Consider the following 24,557-nt stretch of genomic DNA (forward strand, 5'->3'; position numbering starts at 1 on the left):
AAAAAAAAAAAGTAAACTGTGAAATGGAAATTCATGGTTTTATATTGAATTCTCATTTTATGTTGTGCTTTGTACATGGAAATGTTCTATTTGTTCTTTCTGTATTTCTGTATTTTTTCTTTCTGTATGTTCAAAATGAATAAATATAATTAAAAAAAAAACGCAGGTCACTTAGTTTGTTACCAAATAAGAGGATAGTATCATGGACTTCTTAAGCTTTCCTGTCCAGGTTCTCTTTCAGTATCTGATCAAATCTCCTAAGTGCCCTTTCTGTGTTTTTGTTTTCTCTTCTTGTTCCATGGCAAGGGTTTCCTCACTTTCACAATTTCTCCATGTTGCCTTTCTTTCTCCTAACCAATAAGAAGAGGCAGCTCTCTCTCCTTTTACCTCACCTGAGTAATGTCTACTTGGTGTCAAGTCCCTAATATATACAATCCAGGACCTACAGAACTATTGACCAGAATTTGGAAAGCATCAGCTCCGTAGAAGGGATGTGGGAATATATTGATACAATTAAGTCAAGGGAGTCTTACATAATGTCAATTTTATACATTTTAGTTAATCTTGTGTGTGTGTATGTGTGATAGAGACAGACAGACAGATACACACACACAGAGACCAACAGAGACAGAGACAGAGACACAGAAAAAGAGCTAGGCAGAGGCAGAAAGAAAGAGAGAGAGGCAGAGAGGCAGAGAGACAAAGAGAGGCATTAACTCCATGAGTGGGTTGCTGTTGGGAAGGTTGCCATGGTGAGGGGTGGGCTGGGCTGGAGCTAGGTGACAAGGCACTAACCTGGCTTTGTAGCTGCAGTGTGGAAGGAAGTATGCCATCTGGTCACTTTCCTGTTTTGACTAAGTACTCTTGCTAACTAGAGGGCATGCAAGTGCTGTTAGTGCTCTCGAAATTTCACCACCTCTGGGACAAAGCCCCACTTCCCCCAAACTAACTGTAGCCTTATCCTTCAGAAATGAAACACATATTTAAGGAGTTGTGGTATTCTGGCTTTAAAAGCTTCTGTAAGATTTTCCATTTCTCAAAGTCATTGGATCTGGAGGATTTGACTATCACCAACTTGGAACACTTGCCAACTAACACTGTTGTCTAATTCAATAAATAATAACCGTAAAGCTCTTGTTGACCCCGATGCTGTCATTTGTGAGCTTACTCTTGCTGGCTCTGAGAGAAACAATGATTAATCGAAAAAAGAATGGAATGATCTTGGGGCAGTCTTTTCCCCTGTGGATGTGTGTGACCTATAGGATCCTAATGGCACCAACGTCAGCCACAGTGTATAAAAACTGATCTCTCTGAAAGAACAGAATAAAATTGCCAATAAAAAGGGATCTATGGGAAACCTTGTAGGTTTCTTTGGGAGGGGATAAAAAAAATACATCCATTACTGCCGGCAACAGCCTTTTAAAAACACAGACCAGGAAATCACAGCAGTACCTGTTTTATGGAATTTAATAAGAGTACAGAATGTGTGGGCTAATATACAGCTGGAAAGGATAACCAGCCAGGTCCATTCAGTATCACTGAATGGGCTTCATTCATCAAAGAGATGAAAGGTAGAGGGATTTTTAATAATATGAAGATAAATGTTCACTTGTAGTGCCACAGGGATTTCAATGGGGCCTCCCATCTAGGGGCTCATGGGTTAGCTACTCCTGTGGAGCCAACATTCTAACTGGTCTTTGTGTCTAAAATCCATGTTCAGCTTGTACAAACTCTCGAAAAATGGATTTTTCCTCCCCTGGGCTCTGAAGGCTTTGGGGGCAGAGAAGACAAAAGGCATTTCTAACCGTAGAGGCTGCTGAGTGCTTTCTTTAGAAGAAAAAATATGCCTTTCCATCTTAGGTGCCAGCGAGGACTTTGGATATTCATTCATACCAGAAAGGGATGAAACAAAAGAAGCTCCCACAACTCTACCTATGCCTTTAAATTGTCTTGCCTCTTCTGGGGAAAGCCAGATCCAATCTAATACAATTCAACAAATATTTGTTAAGCACCCACTAGGTATATGGAACCGCGAGGTGTTAAAGAGAAAAGCCTCTGTCCTCAAGGAATTAACATTTTACTGGAGGTTACAGCATATCCACTAATATCCCTCTCTCTACACATGTGTATGGGTATATACACACACTTGCACATGTATACATTCTATACATATACATCCATAATACATGCACACACAGTTACACATATACACATACATATATACTATAATACATATATACACACATAGACATAAAATATGCATATACATGCATGCATGTACATCTATGTATACATATATACATACTATGTATACACATACATATATAAACAAATAATACACATAAGCTTATTACACCTCTCTCTTTCTCTGTGTCTCTCTCTCTCCACTCCTATATATGAGGAGGCAGGAGAGAATGCTAACAGTTGGGGAGATTAGGAAAGGCTTTCATAGACCCTTTTTACCCATCTTCATGCCCCTATAAGGCCTAGCACAGTGCCTTGGATAAAGCAGACCTTCAACTGTCTGCTGCAGCTCTGAAGGCAAATGTTACCCTCTGGGTAGAGACTTTGTCCTTGTTTCCTGACATTGAGATTGTTAAAATAATTTTTGCAATAAACTGTCCCTTGGCATTCAAAATTACTTCTTAGGAATGTTCCACATAGACAACCAAGCTACCATTGGCTTTGGTACCTTGGGCTGCCAGTAGATTTGAGCTGAGATACCTGTGACTGATCCATGGAATCCAAAGAGGAGGGTTCTTAGAGTCCCTGGTGCTTTGGTCGGGGGCATGCCCCACGTCTGCCACCACGTTAGACAGGAAGGTGCCTCTTCTCTTCTAGGACTGTTGTGCTGAGGTGACTATAAAAAACAACAGCCCTAGACACCTTTTTGATGCTGGCTATAGAAACCTAGCCCATCTCAGTTTAATGGAGAAAGAAAGTGCTAGAAAGTTTCCATTTGGACCAATTCTTCACAAAGCATCACTGTACACCACCTAATGGTCAACACTCCCTCCCCCACCAGGGTGTATATAATGTGTTTTTTTCTTGGATGCAGCCTTTGGAATTTTGCATCATTGAAGATAAGTTTCCATTATTGCTCTCTGCTTGTCTACATACATTTCTGTGGGATTGGAGGGAACTGAATTGGCCGCTGTTCATTAGAGCTAAATTCAGTTTATTCAGCATCTGAAAGTATGTCCTGAGTGCCTCCCTGTATCTGGTAAAGACCCCCACAAGGACTTAAAATAGAAGAGAGTTGAGTCTCCCAGATTTTGTGCTCTTTTTAAGTTGTATTTAAAAAATGGGGGAGATAGGGCATAAGCCTTCACTGGTACTGGGGAAGGCAATGGATCCTATTAAAAATTAACATATAAACATAAGTAAGGAAATTTATCTGCTCCATCATTTTATGCATCCAACTCTCCATGGCCCCATTTGGGGTTTTTCTTGGCAAAGATACTGGAGTGGTTTGCCATTTCCTTCTCCAGCTCATTTTACAAAAAAAAAAAAGAAACTGAGGCAAACAGGGTTAAGTGACTTGCCCAAAGCTTAGAGATAGCTTCAAGAAATCTTCAGACTTCAAGAATTCTTTCTATGGAATTCCCACAAGTCCCTGTCCTCCTTAGTTCAGAAGTATTTCTATTACATTGATCAATCAACAAATACTTACTTAATTAGGGCTTTAATTAGGAGAGTTCCCTGATCAACTTGATATGATGACCCTGATCAACTTGTATATCTTTGTTAACGACCCAGTCTCTTAGGATTAGGGAACATCTGCCTGGCATGCCTTCAAAGTCTCAGATGATTAGGATAAGGTATTTGGCTCGGGCTGTTGTGGGTTGTAATTACACTTTTGTGTTGGGCCTATCTAGAAAGGGTCAATTACAGATACCCTTTTTTGAGAGATCCGGAGAAAACTGAGACAATCTAAAGACCAGAAACTTAAGAATGGCCTAGGGTGGGGGTAGAAGAGAAAGAAAGGGGACTTTTCTCTAGGGGCAGAGAAAAAGTGGTTTCACTCACTTTTATACATGCAACCAGTAAGTGTGCTGGTAAATGTTTAACAACTGACTTTCAAGAAAAAACATTACTCATGACACATTTTCAAGGATAATCAGCATTATTGACATTTTCTCTATCACTTTCTTAGGTCTGGACAATCAACAAAACACTATATTAAGCCCTGATTAATATCATTGTAACACTGGCATATTTCTGAGGCATAAACACTTAACACTGAAAATTTAACAACTGGCTCTCAGGACCTAGTTTGAGCTAACTCCAGCAAACGCCTACAATTTGGTTGGTTGTTGTCCTTGTTTATTGAAGAGGACCAAAATGACATCACTATGCCAGAGTACGGCGTATAATAAGTAACCCTAGAGCTAGAGGAGTGTGGAGCAAAAAAACATTTGGATTTTACTCTTCATTACTACCACATAATTTTCAAATGGTGCAGGCCCTGTGGGAATGAGGGTTGCCTTTCTAACACCTCCAAATGCATTTCCTTTGGGGAAGGAATGTAAGCCCTCAGGGTAGGTACCATAAGATTTAAATTTCAGGTGGTAGGGTGGCTCAGTGAATAGAGCACTGGGCCTGAGTCAGGGAGACTGAAGGTCATATCCAGCTTCAGACACTTAGTAGCTATGTAACCCCTGGACAGATCTCTTAGCCAGTGTCTGCCTCAGTTTCCTCAACTGTAAAATGGGGATTATAATAGCACCTACCTCTCAATGACAGGTGAGGATCAAATAAGATCCTATTTGTAAAGCACTTAGCACAGTGCCCGCCACAAAGTAGGCCCTTCAGAATGAAACTGACCAGAAAATTGGGGGTTGTCATTTTAGCAACACCAAGTTTGTTTCCTTTATGAGGCCAAACCTCAGGATGATATTCTAAGACTAGAGAAGTTTATGGATCACTGAGATTTTGATGATGGGACTTGTCAGAATGGCAGGAGGATTGTATTTGCTCTTTGCAGATTATTTTGTGGCTATTTGTGGGCAGAGTCTTTTCTGTGATTTCTGAACTTTCTGTGGGATGGAAGAGCTATTAGCTTGCATCCCTGTTAAGCACTGTTAACCTCAAGTGCTTGCCTGGATATTGGGAGCCTCTTTACCCATACCTGTGGAGATCTAGACATAAGTGATAAACTGAGATTTCCCAGTGGAAATTCTGAATTGGTGGGGGAGGGAAAATAAGTCAAAGACAGGAATTGGGGAAGAGGTCTCCCAGACCACCCCTCAGATTTGGGGTCATGGAGCCACAGGTTACAATAGTAAAAACAAACAACAAAATTTCTCAAAGAAAATCCAAATACATACCATGGAAAATAACAGAGTAAATGGAGGTACCTACCACATGATCACAGCTACCAGTCTCATAATAGCCTCATTGAGGCAATCAAAGAAATCTTTCAGTGCCTGTCCTTGCTCCTTCATATTCCCAATGACCAATCCAAAGCACATGGAGAAGACAACCAGCCCCAGGGCGTTCACTCCATTCACAGCCCCGGGTACGGGCACCATCTCCTCTTTCATACGGGTGAGGGTTTCCATGGCCTCTGAGACATTGCTTATCACAGAAGCTAAAATTGTTTCATTGGGCGACACAGGCACCTTAAAGCTTTTCTTCTCATAGTTGGTCTTAAACTAAAAGGACAAAAGAAAGCAAAACAAAAAAGAAATAAACAAGAGGAGGTAGGTGTACCATATAGAAATGCTATTCTTAGATTTAGAGTTGGAAGGGACCTCAGAGACCATCTAGATCCACCCATTTTCATTCCATCTCATCTTGAAGATGAGAAAACTGCATTTCACCCAGATTAAGTGACTCACTCAAGGTCACATGTATAGAGTCAGAGTTAGGATTTTAACCTAGGTCCTTGGACTACAGAGTCATTGCTCCTTCTACTGTACCCTGCTGTCTACCTTCTCTTCAAATGAGCCCTTTCTTCTTGCTTGTGACTTTGGAGAAGGCTACTGAACTACAGAATGTTAGAACTGGGGAGGGACTTTAGAAATCATCTAGTCTTCCATTTTATATCGGAGGAGTCTAGAGGCTCAGAGATATAAAATTACATGCTTGAGACCACAACAGCAAGCTAGCTGGTGGGGCTGAGCCAAGAACTCAGGCACTCGAGACTATTAATTCACTACTGACTCCATTTTGCTGAGTGATTCCTTTGGTGTTGTCTAAATGACACCACATCTATTTTTTCAAAGGGACCCATAACTAAGGATGATCCTTACAGGGCAGGAATGTGAAATAACAGCTGTAGAACTCTTCCTCAACCCTTATGTGACATTGATTTAAAACACAATCAGTTCCTAAAAGTCTGACCCCCTAGAACCCTTAGTCCTGTCACTTTTACCTTATGACCCTCCCTCTATCCAGTAGCCTGGAACCATGGGAATGTTGCTGGCTTGCTGAGTGAGCATACACTAGATTCTTCCTAATATTTTGAATTTGCAAGGTCTTCTAGCATCATTTTAAAGTATTCATTAATCTCTTAGGGTCAGACAGATTACTGTCATGGTGGCTTTGCCTTATTCAAGTAAGCCATGCAAAGGCAACAATGTACTGGTAAATATTTAATGACTGGTTCTCCCCTCAAAAAATGTACCCATAAGACACTTTTAAGTTCAATCTTCAAAATTAATATTTTCTCCATTACTTTCTTAAGCTACATAATCGAGAAAATAGCAAATTAAGTCTTGATTTGTAGGGGTTATTGATCTCTGAAATATAAATACACTGAAAATTTACCAATTGGTTCATGAGTCTATTCGAGTTGGTTCTAGCACATCCCAATTAGGCAAGTGGGTAAAGCTTTCCAGGGGTTCTGGGACTTCTAAACGAAACCCCATCCCCAAACAAAACCTAACAGAAGTATTATTTTTATCCTCTCTATCTTCAGACTGAAAACTCCCCCTGAACCAGTTTGGGCAATGACTGTAGCTTAGGGCAATATTAGGCAGAGAAGTTATAAGCTCTAGGGCTAGAAGGAGACATAACAAATCATCTTGTCCGACCTCCTTATTTTATGGAAGAGGAAAATGAAGATCCAAAAGATGATTTTCCAAAGATCGTATGTTTGTTAATTAGAGCCAGAGTTCACACCCAGGGCTTTCGTTCTAAATCTAGTCTCTTGCAGCTACACTGAATTGCCCTCCAAAAGAAGTAGTGTCTCCTTGAGGTGGAGAGGAAGATAGGGCAGTTGAGAGAAAGGGAGGAATATCAGTGAGTGAGTTCACTCCCTTGCATTCTTTTCATGCTAAATGGGCCACTGAGGCAGGAGAGACAGTACAAGAAAAGGTTAAAAGGTGGGAGACTGGGAGGTGGTAAGAGACTTTCCTTGCTTCTCTCTCCGCTGACTTTAAAGTTACCCATGTGAATTACGCAAAGAAAATGATTCAACCTCCCAATCCCTTTGACTCAGAAGTCCTGCTCCTGGACATGCACACCAAAGAAGTCAAAGATAGAAAGAAAGGTCCTATATAGACTGGAGTATTTCTAGCAATACTTTTTGTACTATCAAAGAAATGAAAACAAAATAGATCCCCAGCAATTGAGGAATGACTAAAAAAGATATGGTATAAGAATATAATAGAATAATATTGTGCTGTAAGAAATGATGAACATAATTGTAATGGGGGACAGGGAGGACTGACCAATGAGGACCCAGTCCTTTAAGTGGATGCAGTCTCTTCTGCCTGGTGCCAACCCACAGATATGCTTGGGGAGCCCCTTTCCCAGCCAGTTGTCCTGTTATATAAAGAATCCATGCCCAGAGAAGCCTGTGAAGACTTACATGAGCTGATGAAATGTGAAAGAAGCAGGACAAGATGCCTCTCCCAGGATAAGCTCATCACTTCTGATCTGATCACCATACTACTAACTTGGATATTCAGCCCCTTCTCACCTCCTTCAGCCCTCTCTCCCCTCTGTTTGGAGAGCAGGAGGATGGAACACTAAACTCCACCTAAAGCTTTCCTTCAGAGAGGACAGGACCTGGACTTTGTGACTGTACTTGGGTTCAACTCACTGCAACAACATGGCCCTTCCCTGGGCACCCCTCCCCCACTTTTCAACTTCCTTTGTGTGCTGCCTTTCCCCATTAGATTGTAAGCTCCTTGAGGGCAGGGGCTATCTTTCTTTTTCTTACTTATATCCCCAGTGTTTAGCATAGTACCTGACACATAGGAGGCACTTAATAATGTTTATTGATTTGAATTTGCATATACACATGAAGACAATAATGCGAACAGAAAGAACAGCAACAAAACCCAAATGAAAAGTTCTGTAAATATAACAATCAAATGTGGTCCTGAAGATGAGAGGGAAAATGCTCCTCCTTCTCTTCTTTCCAAAAAGAGGGGGACTACGAATATGGAATACTGCATAAACTGTCAGACTCAGTTTATTTGTTGTGTAGTTATGCTGAACTGCTTTTTTCCCCCTCCTTTTTTTTTTTTTTAAATTACTACAAGGAATGGCTCTTTGGATAGGGTATGGGGAGGCATATATTTAGAAATGAAATTGATATAAAATCAAAGCATATCAATACCATACAAGACATGGAGATTGGCCCTGAGGCAAGGCCAAGTCTGAAGAACCTTCATGTAGTTGCTGCCTTACTGGCACAGGTCACTGGACATTTGTTAGCCTGTCAGCTGAGCCAGTTCAACCTCGAGCGGCACTTTCACACACCCATTTATTTTATTTTTTTTTTATCCAGGGAATGATGCATATTTTTAAAAATTCTGAAATGTGAAATCTATCACTGAGTGCCCTAAGAAGATCACTATGCCTCCTAATTGTAGGACATTTAGATGGCTCAAAATCAACCCCCCCCCCCCCAGGAAGACCTAGACACTCCTGGCTTAGTGGAACCATTCCATAACTCATGTTAAAATAATAGAAACTGAAGTTGAAGCTGTCCTTCTACTTAAATAAATAAATCTACCCCAAATAACATCCTGTTCATGGGGCCAAATCCAAAGTTCATGTAAGCTTTTCTACAGAGATGAATGTAACCCCTGAAGGAGCATAGGGAAAGATATCTTCTAATTCTGACTCAGTGGGGTGTTCTGCTATTGGCCAGTAGTTTCAAAGCTTTTGGGAGGGTTCCAGCCTAATCCTGAGGGTCAAAGTTAAAAAAAGAAGGCTTCTCATTAAATGTGTATTTCTTAAGGAAAGTAGAGGAATGGAAGCCCCACTCTCTGTGGCTTTGTTGATGGAGGTCTGCTTGTAACTAGACAGGAGAACAAGGTACAAAAGCATGGCACTTTGGAATGGCATTCCCACTCATGGGCCATGGGGACCTCCTGGTATTTGTAAGAATTCATACATTTTCCAAAAGCTCAGCTTAACTTCGCAAATGAGAGGAACCAGGCTGACTGTCTCTGAACTCAGGGGAAATAAAACAGAATTACATTCTTGCCTACATTTTTCTGGTTTGGGGGTTAAGTAGCCCAAACTAATAACAGAAACACCTGAAAAGAATGCGTCATTCATTTGAATAAAAGCATTGTTTTGAATTCTAATTCCTAAATGGATGGGTAGCAAATACTGTACAGCTATCACCTGATATATACCAACCCAATATATGGCCATCATAAAGCAGGAAATGAATTCTCCATGTATTACCTCGATACTTGAAGTTATGTAATTTTGAGCTTCTCTATGATTTCTTAATCCATCAGATCAAAATCCCATATATTGGAGAACACTGAGGTGCCTCAAGGGGCTGGCCTGAGCTGGCAGCTTAGGGCTTGCGGATTAACAATTGTCACATCTAAAGATCCCACGACTAAAAGTCAAGAGGAAATTCCTTGTGTTATCAATCCCATAAGGTGGAAGTTCTATATCAAGTTTCTGCATATCAGTGGGAACCAGACCTCATCTTACAGTGAAACCCCAGTAATACATTTCTTTGTAGTTGACTTTTGAAAACATCTGCTTTCTTGGCGGCTCACAGTCCTCCAGCTGCCTGACGGCTATGTTGGAAAATAGAAAGTCAAAGTCAAGGTCACAGAGATTACAGCCAAGCATACAGAAAAATGACATGGGGCATCAGTTTAAAAAAATATATCAATAAACAGCATACATAGAAATTCTGGCTTCCTGATTCAGGATTCCTGCTATGGACCATGCATATTGTCATGAAAAAAAAAGCCTCACCACTTCTGATGAAAGTTGAGGTATGCATCAGCAGGACTATAACCAGGAATTCTGGTGCCTGGGGAAAGGTTGATTAAACAGAGCTAAGAGTTGAAAATTCGAAAAAAATGACTGTAGGGAAACATACACCTCCAGGTATTAGCTATACAGGGCACTCTGTTTGCCCCAACCTAGTTACAGCCCTGTGTCTTTGTCCAACAACAAAACTTAATACTTATTGAGATTAAATGAAATGACATGAAAATGAAAGTAAACTGGCTTGTTATTACTACAAAGTAAATGATAAAGTGAGACCTTTTTCAACTCTAAGATTCTATGAGTTCCGAAAACCAGAATTGGCCCACACCTTCTCCAATCTCTGCATTAAATTAAAAAATATAGACACAGATATATCTTTCTTCTTTGCTAGCATTCTAAATTGGATCCAGCTGCTTCTTTCCCAACACTCTAAAGGGCAAGATGCCTGCTGCGGTTTCACATTCATGCTTCCTTGAATTGTTCATATCTTTCAATGTATCTGTCATATATCCATTATTAGATTGTAAGCTCCATGAGGGTCACTATTCCTTCATTCAACAAGTATTTATTTAGAACTCAAGCTTTAGGCACTGTGCTATGCAATGGAAATACAAAGGAAAAAATAGTCCCTGCCCTTGGAGCTTACATTCTATTGTGGGGAACAACATGAACCCAGATAACTAAATACAAAACATGTATAAAGTAAATTAAATGCAAAGTAATTGCTGCAGAGGAGGAGGAAACTAGAGATTATAAGAAGCAGAGGTAAGTGGGAGTACATTCCAGGCATGGGAGGCAGTCTGTGCAAAATTATGGCGATGGGAGATGGAAGTGATTTTAGGAAACAGTATGTAGACTAATTCAGTTGGAATGTATAGCACAGGAAGCAGAAGGATGTAAAATAAGTCTGGAAAGATGGGAAAGAAGTAGATTGTAGAAGGATTTAAATCCCAAATAGGGTCATTTGTATTTTATCCTAGAGTCAAGAGAGGGTCACTAGTCAAGATTGGGTCACTCGTCAAGAGAGACCATAGCTTCCATCTACTGATACAGAGAGTCAAGAGTTCCCTATTTCAGTTCCTTCATTTGCTTGTACAGTGAAGGTGGCTCTCATCTGCCATAACAGGAAGTTTGCTCACTTATTTCAGAGAAACTAGATATTTGCTTCCTCTCCATTGCAGCCACAAGGTGTTCCCTGCCACCCTGCATATTTCCTGGCATAGTAGCATTGTAGCCTTGGCACCTCTAGGGCTCAGAATTTCCTCTAAATTCTCTATTGCCTGTAAGCAAACACAGAAGCCTAGGAGCACCTTGCACTTGTTACTGGTGAGTTGTTTTTTCAGTCATGTCCAACTCTTTATGTTTGGTGTTTTCTTGGCAAAGATACTGGAGTGGTTTGCCATTTCCTTTTCCACAAGAGCATCTTACTATTTAAAAAATATATAATACATATATATGTATATATGTACATATATGCAAGTATACACATACATACATATATGTGTGTGTATATGTGTATATATGTATATACATATATAATATTTGTGGAAACAGGGTATCATGTATGGAGAACTGGCCTCTGAGTCAGGAAGATCTGAATTCAAATCCCACCTTTGACACATACTGGCTTTTGATTCTGGGCAAGTCAATTAGCTTTTCTGGGTCCCAGACAATTCACAAAAGTAGTAAGTTGCAGAACAATTGAAGATCTGCATTGGGAGAAGGAGCTTCCTCACTAAGAGTTCTCTAAATGAATGAAAAGGCAGGTCTAAATAGCAACAACAGCAAAAATTCACTTGCTGGATTTTTTTTAGGGCTCCTGGATGCCCTTACTGTACCCATAAAAGGATAGCAGGTGGGCTATCTCTGGCTCAGTTTCTCTCTTTCTGAGTGACTCTCCACCATCTGCTATAATGGGAGGTTTGTTCATTTCATTGAAATGAACAAAAGCATCTGGTTCCCATGCTACTTGGTATAGCTTCTTGGCCGTGATGCTTACTTGGCTATGATGCTGATACCAGCAAAGTACCTGAGAAGAATTTTAAAGGTAAAATAAATAGCCATTAGGTTTTTACCTGTTTAAAGCAGGCTTCCACCAGATTGGGAGGGAACATGTTCCTGTGAAGAGAGAAAGGAAATCATTGGGAGAATATCCTGAAAAAATTCAGTTATATTCCTTTACCACCTCTTCATTTGATTTGATTTATGCCAGGTAGTGGGCTGGGGCTGGAGGTAAGGACAAGGAGCTGGGGGGAGATGCCATTGGTGGGGCAAGTGGTCATACCTAGGCAACAAAATTTTAAGTGTCTTTCACATGTAAAGCACTGTGCTGGGTGCTAAAGGGGATACAGTTTAGTTAAGACAGAGCAAGAAGCTTATAGTCTATTAAAGGGCTAAGACACCAAGGCAGATAGCTATAATACATAATATTAATATGATATGATGAGTGCATTAGAAATTTATAAAATAAAGAGATATTTGAGGCAATAGAATCATAAACTTAGAGCTAAAGGGACCAACACTGTCAATTTGCAGGTGGGAAATGAAGGCCCAGAATTTGACTGGAGTGTGGTGTACATATAGAGAAGTATATGAGGTATGACTGAAAAGGTAGGGTGCCATGAGATAGTAGAGGGCCTTGAATGCCCAGCAAAGAGAATGAAAACAACTTCTGTGAGAAATAATATAGAATAGATGACATCTCTGTTGGATTTCAAACCCTTTCCCATCCTCAAGTAGTCTGGTTCACTGAGGTATCAATGTGTTGTGATCACTTTGGCATCATGCCATGTTTGCCTCCTCCCTGAATGAAGGAGGACTCGGGATAAGGAAGTATGACCCTAGACAAATTCCTTTACCTCTCAGGGCCTTGATTTACCTCTTGTGCAAAATGATTGAAGGCCCTTTCTGGCCCTGACATCTGTAATGTAAGACATCTATGAGAGGATGGAGGCTTATATAGAGGACTTGGAGAGCCCATAGTGTGCCATCGGGTACTTTTAAAGGTTATGAACAGTAGTTTGAAATGAACCTTTTTAATTTGCCACCCAATCCATGTGCCAGCATGAGCACCAGGTTCATATCTCTGACCCCTTTTCAATGATCACCATTGCTCTGAATGTTACAATCTGTGCTAGTGTTTCCATGAACGCTAACCACAATACTGAAATCTAGGAGATTACAAGCTTAAAGTTTCAAGTGAAAAGGCTTACGATGACCCTCACTGGAGGTAAAGGAGGAAAGAAATAATTCAAAGTCTTAGCCTTGGGGTGAAGTTCTATTATTAGTTCTGTTATTAGGTACAAGAGCACAGAGAGAGCTGGCAGGTCAGCCTGTTTGGTTTTCCACAGGCAAACATAACATGCTTTATAATTTTCCCCAAAGTTGCATTTGGTATCAGCCCAGAATGGTGAAATGATCTCCTTACTCATGAGGGGGATATGATGATGTAATATTATTATATACAGTCTTCTAAAAAAATACAAACCTGTATTTGGTTCAGTGGAGTGTTAGATTTGATGTCAAAGGTCTTTGATTCAAATTCTGACTACAATTTACTACCTATATGACCTTGAGCAACACATTTAACCCCTCTTGGCCTCAGGTTCCTCATTTATAAAAGGAGAGGGTTGCACTAGATGATTTCTGAGGTGCTTACTATCTCTAAATCTATGATCCTCTAATTAGAAGAGAATTCTAGAGAACGGTGGGAAAATCTATTAACATTATTATTCAGGTCAAGACATTTTGTTGATTTTGTTGTAAACTTGTTGGGAGGAGGACCTAAGTTATGACTATGGTTACCATATTTCCTGAACTCAAAATCAGGACAATAGTTGGTCTAACAAAGGACTTAATCAGTCAATTTAGTTTATGGGGACTAAGCTGAATCTTTGAGATCAAGACTCTCCCAGAATATCTGGGCTTCCCTGGACTGTGGTTCAAATTCAGCCATACTTTAGACACTTAGTCACATGAAATTGGGCAGACTCAGAATAAGGTGCCCACTGTTGATTGGTCCCAGTGGATGCCCATCACATCAGTACTACCATTGAACTATGGATCAGGGAAATCCAGAAAAAGGAACTTTATGGGAAATTCACCACTGGGCTCAGGAACCTGAATAAGAAAGAATAAAGTTGTCTTCAAGACTGTACTGAGAATAGCATGGATAATCAAAGCTCTGGGTAGATATTATGGTGCCACAGACCACATGGGTTCAAGGAGGAGATCCCAGATTCCGGGGAAAGACAATAAATGGATGGGCCACACTTTAGCTAAAGGGAAGATCAAGTTGTCATATCTGATTAGAGAATTTGCCTCAGTAAACAGAAGCTGGATCATGACAAGAAACAAGGTCTAGGATCTGAGGCTATTGAGATCACCACGAGCTAAGTGAAGCAGCTGTGAGAATTTATTCCCAGAGACTAGAAGATCAGGAAGAGAAAATTTTGTAGGCCAAGTAAGGGGGTGAAGGCGTCTTCTTATTTGATGGAGCCAGTGGGGCTAAGAATAGGACCCTGACTAGTTCAAAGCTGAGAGGATTGTGGGTGAAAGAGGCTACTTACAGTCCTGAAGCCAAGGGGAGGCGGTGCCATCTGAGGCCTGAGATTCTCATACTTGGAACTAGACTGAGAAGTATATGTTGTTTCTCAGCATAGAAGGGTAGAGAAACATAACAACTTTGACCAACCAAATCTATCATGTTATGGTATAAATAGAATTGGATTGAGAGTTAAAAGATTTGGGCTCAAGTCCAGACTCACCCACTGACTGCCTGTGTGATCATGGGCAAGTATGTTAACTTCTCTGGGCTTTAGTTTCCTCATCTGTAAAATGAGGAAGCTTGACAAGATTGCTTCCATGGTTCCTTCCAATTTTGTACCTATGATCCTATGATCCAATCAGTTGAAAATCTGAGTGATTGATCTAGCTTCCAGCCCAAACAGGATTGTGCTTCTGAGGACAAAATCTTAAAGAAATGGTTTTTAGCAGAGGTGTCAAATGTGGCCATGGGTCACATTTAGCCCTAAAATGTAATTGGGAAATATTTAAAAAAATTTAACATAATGTTAATATGTGGTTTTCTAAGTTAATATTGGACCACGGGGATCCTTGTCTAGGTTAAATGGCCCCCATTTCTATTTGAGTTGATAAACACTGGTTCATAAGATGATAGATGTAGACTTAGAAAGGACATTACAGGTTACATAGCCCCCTCCTTTTACAGATGAGGAAAGTGAGGTCTAGAGATGTCAAATGACTTGCTCAAGAAGTCACACAGCTAAGAAGTGGGAGAGCTGGGATTCAAACTCAGGTATTCTGGCTCCAAATTCAGATCGTTTTCCATTGTACCATGATATCTCTTCAGTCCAATAGGAGAAGGAGAATAAGGAAAGAACAAGGCCTAGATTCTTGTACCTTCATATAGGACTAAGATTATTGAGATATCTGTATGTCTGTATTCTTTTTCTTGTCCTGTTACTTTTTAACTTCTAGGCTTCCCTGTTGTGTTCCATAGAAAAAGTAAAGAAGGCTTGCATGCTGTTTGCAGGGAGCCGGTCAAAGGAATAGGGAAAAGGCTACATCCTCTCTCAAGGGCAAAGCTGGGCATCTGTTTTAATTGGAGAGGTGGTGACAGAGAGATACCAATAGATGACACTGGTGAGTCAAGAACTTAGCCTCACCAATGGTCCATAGCCAGACATGCCATACCCTGCCTTTGTTGACTGATAAGAGTCACATGTAATCAGCAGATCATATATACATGGATGCTACTGAAGTCCTTAAAAACTGTTATCTTCTAGGCATGCCTCATGTATTTGGATCCCATACATGGTACATTACTAATTTCCTTAGGTAAGACCTTCCTTCAAAAATAAAACAAAGGTCAATTTCAGCCTTGCCCAAATGCCATCATCAGAGATTCATACTTACCAGCAAACTTATGAAGTTTCATTGTATAAATATGTACGTGTGAGTACGGGGAAGACGAAACTCCTAGATATCCAAAAAGGGGATTCATAGGTGAAAATGGGAAAGAAGGTACTCTACAAATATAAGAAGGTTCATAGCTTTAGAGCTTAAGAGGACCTTAGAGTTTATCTAGAATATTTAACCTTTTTTTTGTTTCATGGACCCCTTCGGCAGTCTGGTGAAGCCTTTGGACCCCTTTCTCAGAATAATGTTTTTAAATGCATAAGATCACAAAGGAAACTAATTGTTTTGAAATACAGTTATTAATATATATATATATATATATATTTAAAAATCATGCTCATGGACCCAAGGTTAAGAACTCCTGAGCTAGTTCCAAGACATTGAGCCACTTGCCCAATGTCATAATAAGTAGCAAAAGTGGAATTTGGAATAGGATGATCCAATTATAGACTTTGAAGTCAGGGCCCGCCTTCAACTTGATTTGTCCAATGTATCTTTATTTCATTAGAGGAGTGGTTTGGGTGGAGAGAAAGAGAAGAGAGAAAAAGAAAGAATGGCATGTCAAAAAGATGTTTCACATGAAAAGTGGCATCACGTAGCCTTTCACACATGTCCAGTCCTCATCCAGGTTTTGATCCTGGGAAATAAGAGAGGTCTTGTGTGATACCACATACACACGGGCTTTGTTGCAAGGACATACCTGATCAAGTCAAGGAAGGCGTCTGCAGCCGTCACTTGCACAATTTTGCCTTCTCTGTGCATGTTCTCCTTTGAGCCTTTCCCAGGATGAATGATGATGACAATGATTATGCCAATCACCACAGCAATGATTGTTGTGGTCATGTAATAGACCACTGCTCTCATTCCCATCTTCCCTGAGGCCTTACTATCTAGGGCAGCCATCCCTGGTAAAGGCAAACACAAGGAGATTTGTTTTAAAGAATAAATCAACTGAATGTTTCTATGGGAAGACAATTAGGAGCTCTCCTCCCCCATGTTCTCCCTGCTCCCTAATATCGGGACTTGGATCATACGTGCTATGAGGTTTTGGTCTCCCACCTAATCAAAACATGGACAAAATGATCCAGTTATATTAGGCTCAAAGAGTAGGTCAGCATCAGTTGGCTCAAAGAATGTACCAACCATTTTTCCTTCCTGTTAAGTAGATTCCACATCTCTGAAGTTAGCCCAAATAAAAATCCGATCTTCAGTAATGCTGGGCTGGGACAAGGAAAGTACAATGAAATTCTTTCACAGGTTACTACTATTTAATGAAGGGAGGGTGGGTATGTGAAAGTGTTACTAAGTTCTTGGCAGAATGGCCTAGGCTTCCCTTCAGCCCAATATTGGGCTGATTTAAGCAGATTGAGTATTATTAACTTCCTTCAAAATGGGTACCACTGTATGTATAAATGCTTTCTGCATATTTTGAGCTTCTATTCCATTAATCACCTGCTGACCTAACTGCAATTCAAATAGATGGATAACCAGGTTTCAAGCTTAATTCCCTCTGCCAATCTTCACTACCCCTGGTACTCTGCTGCTGGTAACCTAGACAATCTGTTCCATAGATTGGGTCTCCTCTCACTCCACCTCCTGGTTCACAGTACACAATGGTGAGAACTCCTTTGCCACCTAACAAACTAATTAACTAGAGCAAGATCACACTTTCTCTTTGGACCTCAGTTTTCTCATAAGGGGTTTCAATGAGATAATTTCTAAAGTCCTAATCCTAGCATTCTATAACTCTTAACTTTTACCCTCCCTTGATTTCCAACTCCTGTCTTTAGATTCCACTTCTGGCAGGAGGCCATTTGCATGAGGAAGGGTGGGCTAGGACTCCAAGGTTTTTCAAACTGCCCTAGAATACAGGATGCACTCTAACTAAAAGATAATGGAAACAAAATAAACAGAAAGTTTGAAATAATCATAAAAACTAAGGACTGATTATTTGCATGTAGGATCTGTATGAAATTAAGGTGTCAAGACATCTTTGCTGATTACTTCCTAGAAGGAGGGACCATGCTATGTTTTGTATACAATGGGCATGTATAAAACAGCTATTAATGTTTCCAAAGAACTGTCAATGTTATTGGTTGCCTTCTATCCACTCTTCCTTCTTCCTTCCTTCTGAGTCTGAGAGTCTCACAAAAATATTAGAACCACTTTTCTGTTCAATTGCATTTCCTTTTGTTTCCTAGATTCAGTATGTTAGAGCTAGAATAGCCCAACATCCTCATTTCAGAGATGAGGAAAATTCTTGATTTTATTTTTTACGAATGTTATCAAGATCTTGTGCCATGCCAAAATATGAACACTCCTGAGAGTAGTGGATCCTGAAAGCCCCTAGAGGATGAAGCTGAGGGGTACAGAAACTATATCATAAGGAGATTAGTTGAAGGAAGTAGGGATACTTAGCCGGATGAAAAGAAGATAACAATTGTTTCCAATCATTTTGAAGAGTTGTTATCATTTGAGAGATTTCATTTGTTTTGCTTAGATCCAGAAATTATAGTACTAGATGCAATGGGTGGAAGTTATAAGGAGGTAAAATTCTGCTCAACATAAGGAAAAATTTCCTAAAAATTCAAGCTGTCCCAAAGTAGAATGATTCAGTTCCAGATATAATGAGTTCCTTGCCCTGGTAGGTCTTTAAGCAGAGGCTAAAAGAGCCCTTCTTAGGGCCATTGTAGGTGACATATGTGTTTCGGTTAAGCATTTTAACATGACTTCTGAAGTCCTTTTTACAATTTAATATATAAGTATGAAAAACATTTGGGCTAAGCACTGAAAAAAAAGGTTTAGAATAAAGGTGTTGAGCTGTCTGTAAATCTCTCTCCACTTGTCTGCTTCTCACAACTCTTACAACGAAACGAAATTGATGACCAAAAATTGTTGAATCTTAGGGACAGGCTTTCTGGGGTCCTTCCTGATATCTGTCACCATCTTTCCTCTACCTTCAGGCTAATCTCCTGTGACATTGTTTCTAGTCCCTTCATTATTATATTATGATCACCTTCCTTTCAGTACTCTCAGGAGTGTCCCTATTGATCATTCTGACTCAGAATAAACTCCTAGTAACATTTATAAAAATAAAATTAAGTATTTTCTCCATCTGTAACCCTTACATGTAACTCTAATATCACTAGGGTTTTCAAGGATGGATTCATAGAGAATCATAGAATTCTAGAGCAGAAAGGGGCTTTAAAGATCATCTAATCCAGTGGTTCTCAAATTTTTTCATCTCAGACCCTTAAAAATACTTTAAAAAATTATCAAGGACCCCAAAGAGCTCTTGTTTGTGTTGGTTTTATAAATATCATCTTGTTATTATTATGAAAGTAGTTTTGGCATTATGGACAGGGGTCTGCAGACCGCATTGAGAACCTCTGGTCTCATTCAACCCTTGATAGATGAGGAAACTGAGGCCTAGAGAGGTAAAATGATATTTTTTTTTCATTTTATCATTCCTTTATGACTAACACTACCCATTCACAAGATGGAATGAAGGGAAAATAACAGCTTTCATGAGAACTAAAGCCGTGACCTTGGCTTCATCAGTGGGCATACACCAACTCATTGAGCTAACCAGTCAGTTACTATTTAAAGGAGAAAGAAAATATTAGCTGCAAGTCCTGAACTGGGCCCCTTTCATCCTTGCCCACTCTTTCCTGAAACCCAGGAGAAAATTTAATTATCCCACCACATGCACCAATTCATTAGGTTGGTGCCAATTTACAGCAGTTCACCATGCAATCAAAAATGGTCCAGTCTGTGTTCAACCCAAATCCCAAGTCTGCAGCTTTGACCTTCCACCCCTTCCCTTTTCATTTGTTGGTCTGAATCACAACTTGAACTATCTCTGCTTTCCTGCCCTTGCAGTGAAGAGTTTCCGTGGCTGTTTGTTTCCTTTGGTGCCTAAATTGTTCACCCTTGGAACAAGAATTCTTTAGTTCTTTCGTGTTGGTCTGGCACAGTGGCATCAGCAACACAATAGGCCGGATGTCTCTCATAAGTGAGACCAAGCAGCAGCATTTTCTTTTTCTTTAGCCTCCTATTTTGTGCTCTTGTTCCGGTCTCATGTTAGCTCTTCCTCCATGGCTCTGCCCTTCCTTCAATGTTCTCTCTCTCTTCCCCCTCCCAATCCTGACCTACAGCTACTCAAAGAGAGAGCTGTGTGTCTAAGACGGTTGCATTCAAAAGAAGATGTTCCACAAAGGGTGAAATTAGAAAGCTCGAGTTAGAAGAGAAAGGGGAAGATGCTCCAGGAAAGGAAACAAAAAAAGTCTATCCAAACTCTGAGTTATTTGAGGATGGTATTTTTTGGGGACATGGATGGCTTTTAAAAAATGAAGACCAACTTGGGAGCACGCTAGTGAGGGGTGTGGCATTCTTTTCTCTGTCTACTCTTTGGGTATGAAATAGCTGAAGGATGAATGAATCTCTAGAAGCCATGCTGTAGGAAACACTGGATTCAGGTCAGAAGACTTGAGTTTGAATCTTGACTCTACTCCTTACTAGCTGTGTGATCTTGTGCAAGTCACTTAACTCTTTTGAGCTCTGGTTCCCTCATCCATAAAATGGAAGCGGTCAGACGAGAGTGCCTCTAAGATCCCATCCCAGCTTTAAATCCTAGATCCAAGAGTACCTTTCCAACCTAAGATTTGGGCAAAGTGGCACAGTAGATAGAGCACTGCGCCTGGAGTCAGGAAGACTCATCTTCCTGAATTTAAATCCAACCTCAGACACTTACTAGCTGTGTGACCCTGACCGAGTCACTTAACCTAGTTTGCTCAGTTTCCTCATCTGTTAAATCAGCTGGAGAAGGAAATGGCAAACTACACTAGTATCTTTGCCAAGAAAACTCCAAGTGGGGTTACAAAGAGTCAGACACGGCTGAAATGACTGAACGGTATGTATTCAATTAGCAGGCTAGGCAAATTCCCTTGGTGCCAGTCTACTGAGTAAAGGGTCATGGGGTGGAACTACCAGGAATATGGGCTCTAGGGGATCAGGCTTTCAGGAACTAACAGTGTCTTAAGTAAATGTCACATGAGGATAGAGGAAGAGCTGGGCAGCTAGTGTCTCATATTCCTTCCCTGTAAGACTAAAGACCCCCATTTTTATTTTTGAGTATGAACTCAAATTTTTCTTCTTACTCCCCGTTGTTACCTTGGCCCACCTCTCTGGGCTTCAGTTTCCTCATCTCTAGAACCAGTGGAGCACATTATATAATCTCAAAGGCCCCTTATTTGCAAAATGAGGGAGTTGGACTAAGTGTTTCCAAAGTCTTTTCTAGCTCTATATCTATGATCTTAATCAGATAAGAAGTTTCTTTAAATCCTGTAATGGATGTATTACGCATGTATTGCTTTTCATTTAAAAAAAAATGATGCTACTTAAATAAAATTGAATTTAAATCCTTTCAAAAATTGTATCCACTGCTTTAGCACAGTGTCTGACCACACAGTAAACACTGAATCAATGCTTTTTCATTTTTTCATTCAAAAAGATGATATATGAATGCAGATTATGTGGCATTGGGGAAAAGAATCCTAGCTTTGGTGGTCAAATCCCAGCTCTGTTACCTGCTACCTTGTGACATTAGGCAAAGCACCTGACCTCTTGTGGCCTTGGTCTTTTTCATTTCTAAAGTGACCCCTTCCAGCTCTAAATTCTATTCTTCCAGGGCCCTCAGCAGCAATAATAAAGCTAGCTAAGAGGCCTCAGCAGTGGAGGGAGGAGCCAGTAAGAGCTGCCACGGTCCCAGTCAAGGCAGAGGCCATGGCAATGTATGTGTTTCTTTATTAAGCCAGTCTGAAGTTTTCTCCCATGGGGTGGTTGGTTCTCACTACTGATTTTGTTACTGGTTGCTCTTCTCTCTGTCTCTGTCTCTGTCTGTCTGTCTGTTTCTCTCTCTCTCTCTCTCTCTCTCTCTCTGTGTCTCTTTCTCTCTGTGTCTCTCTGTGTCTCTGTCTCTCTCTGTCTCTATCTCTCTTTCTCTCTCTATCTTTCTCTCTCCTCCCTTCTCCCTTTCCAGCTCTTCTTTACCTCTTTTTGTCACAGTCTTCCCTGTTCCACTGCCCCAAGGCCCCTTCAACTCTAACCAACCCCATTTTCCCAGAGAAGCCTGGGAAATGTACCACATGAAGGGCTACCCCATCCCAGGGCCCTTCCCTGTTGTCAGGGCAACAGCAAACCAACCATCTATAATCTGTACACATGCAGTCTGAAAGGAAATGGCCTCCTGACCAGGAGAGTACCAGACTGGAGAGGGTTAAGAAGAGGGCTAGCCTGTGAGAACCGAAGAGACACCCACTCTCCTCTCTTCCCTCTGGCTCTTCTATTAGGGCTCTTAGCGACAACCTCCTCCAAACTCCCATCCCTACCTCCCCCATCACTCACCCTCCATAGAAATGAGGGGGTTGATGGGTAGAATCGGTCACACTGTAGACAAAATAAAGACGTTAAAAAGCAGCCCTCTGAAATGTCAAGGACAAAGAGTGAAGCCCTTGATCATTTCCTAACAAAAGAGACCAAGCCAGGAACTGGACTGAAGTTCTGGGAAGGGAGCATCAAGAAAATGAGGGAAAGGTTGCTGGGAGGAAGAGGAGGAAATCGATAGACATGTAGTTAATTACAGGGGCATGGAAAATGAAACATGTAAAATATAAAAAATACATTATTTGGAGGGAATAGCAAAAAAATTACTCCTTCTAACTAGCAGTTGGTAGTCACTCTTTTTCTTCCTTCACATTCCTAGGTTTTCACAGGCTTAGCCCATTTAAAACACCCTGCCCTGGTTTTAAAAGTTGGTACGTATGCTGACCTTAGTGTAAGAGTGATTATCAATCCTGGACCTTCTTGATTCCAGCTGTCCCCTCTGCACCCACCTTCTGATGGGCTTCTTACTCATGCTGGTCTCCTCAGAAAAAGTTCTCCGTGGCATCAGAATGGGAAGGTGTTAACCTGTCAGTAGCAAAGCTGGGGCTAGAACCTAGTAGGCATCCTTCTTTCTGTCAAATCCTGGCAGCCTCCAAAGAGTAAGAACAACCCAGAAGTGATCACCAAGAATTGATTCTCGTTCTATGTGCTCATCTATATGTTCAATACCATGCTAGGTCCTGAAGGATGGGAGGTGCTGGTGGTGGAAATGGAAGAAGACGTCCCTGCCCTCAAAAAACTGAAAACATAACTGTACCTCGAATTCTACAAAACAATTTTTTTTGTTTCAGTGATCTGAATAAGTCTTAAAGAAATAAGATTTGGTGGCAGGAGAAGCTTGAAACATTCCGATAATCATCTCCATTTGCTCCTTTAAAGATGATATTTTTGCCCTGGATTTGGACAACAACCTAACGACGAACCACAATTCAGTTTTACTACATTCCACAAGAACGTAACATTGAACTTACGTTTGGCTTTATTTATCGTGACTCACTTTGGTGTGACTCTGTGGAAAACCAGAAGCTTTGTTCTAGCCAAGCCCTGAAGGACATGCCCTCACTAAGAACACTTTCTTTAGGCTCCACTTCCCACTGATTATGGTCTTACATTTTTGAACTCTTGAAAATCTGTGGTTTATAAATCAATGTGTTTCTCCACACTCTCCCACAACAACTCTGGCCACAGATTTTCAAAACACGACATCAAAAAGAGAAAGCTTTTTCTGTTAGGAATTGTCTTCCCATTTATCCCCACTGACTTGTCATTTATCTTCCAGGATGGCTGTTTTGAGGCTAGAAAAATGGGGAAATGGTCATGCCAACTGCTGAGTCAGGAATATCACTCCTGTTTCATTTTTTGTATTATTTTAGATGCATTCTTCCCTTATAATGCATATCCTAAACATTAATCTAATGAAAGCCTTCTGTTCCTCACCCTCCTAGGATTTCAAGATGTGCAAACTTACAGAGTTTAACATGAGGAAGCACCCTGCCAGATACCGTATTGGCCTGAGTAGAAGATGTTTGGTTTGTTTGCAGGTTTATAAAAAATTTAGAAATACAACTTGCTTTATATTGATGACTACAGAGTATAGGGATTTAAAGTGTGGGATGCCTGGTGTGGGATGTGGACCATGGGAGCAGAATACAGGATATGAAGGCCGTGTGTGTGGGGGTGCAGGACGGTCAGTGGGAAATGAGGAGCTCAGGATGTGGAATGTGATATGTGGGATACACAGCATGGGATATGGAGCATAGGATACAGGACATGTATCCTCTATCTAAGGCTTCTGGTTTTCCACAGTGTCAGGACTTGGTGTGCATGTAAGGAGTTCTTCTGGAAGGACATAACTGGGAGAAGAGTATCACCCTATTCTCCAGCTGTCTCCTGCTTAGACACATAAAAACAATTTCACCAGGAAAGAAAGCATAGCTGGGTATTTAAAGGAGAAGGACAGGTAT

The 24,557-nt window shown here is 40.6% G+C and overlaps 1 protein-coding gene across 3 annotated transcripts in view; it reads right to left on the minus strand.

Annotated features, from left to right (window-relative positions):
* SLC1A3 (solute carrier family 1 member 3) overlaps positions 1-24,557 on the minus strand; it is a 104,150-nt gene that overhangs the window by 10,383 nt on the left and 69,210 nt on the right. For all 3 annotated transcript variants that reach the window (XM_027863525.1, XM_027863526.1, XM_027863527.1), the window contains 3 exons: positions 16,850-17,054; positions 12,285-12,327; positions 5,365-5,657 (listed from right to left, as the gene is read on the minus strand). In XM_027863525.1, coding sequence (XP_027719326.1) covers positions 5,365-5,657; positions 12,285-12,327; positions 16,850-17,054 — 541 coding nt within the window. The remainder of the gene's footprint in view (positions 1-5,364; positions 5,658-12,284; positions 12,328-16,849; positions 17,055-24,557) is intronic.

This window comes from Vombatus ursinus, unplaced genomic scaffold (genome assembly GCF_900497805.2).
Source record: "Vombatus ursinus unplaced genomic scaffold, bare-nosed wombat genome assembly UNPS02014772.1, whole genome shotgun sequence".
Lineage (NCBI taxonomy): Eukaryota > Metazoa > Chordata > Mammalia > Diprotodontia > Vombatidae > Vombatus > Vombatus ursinus.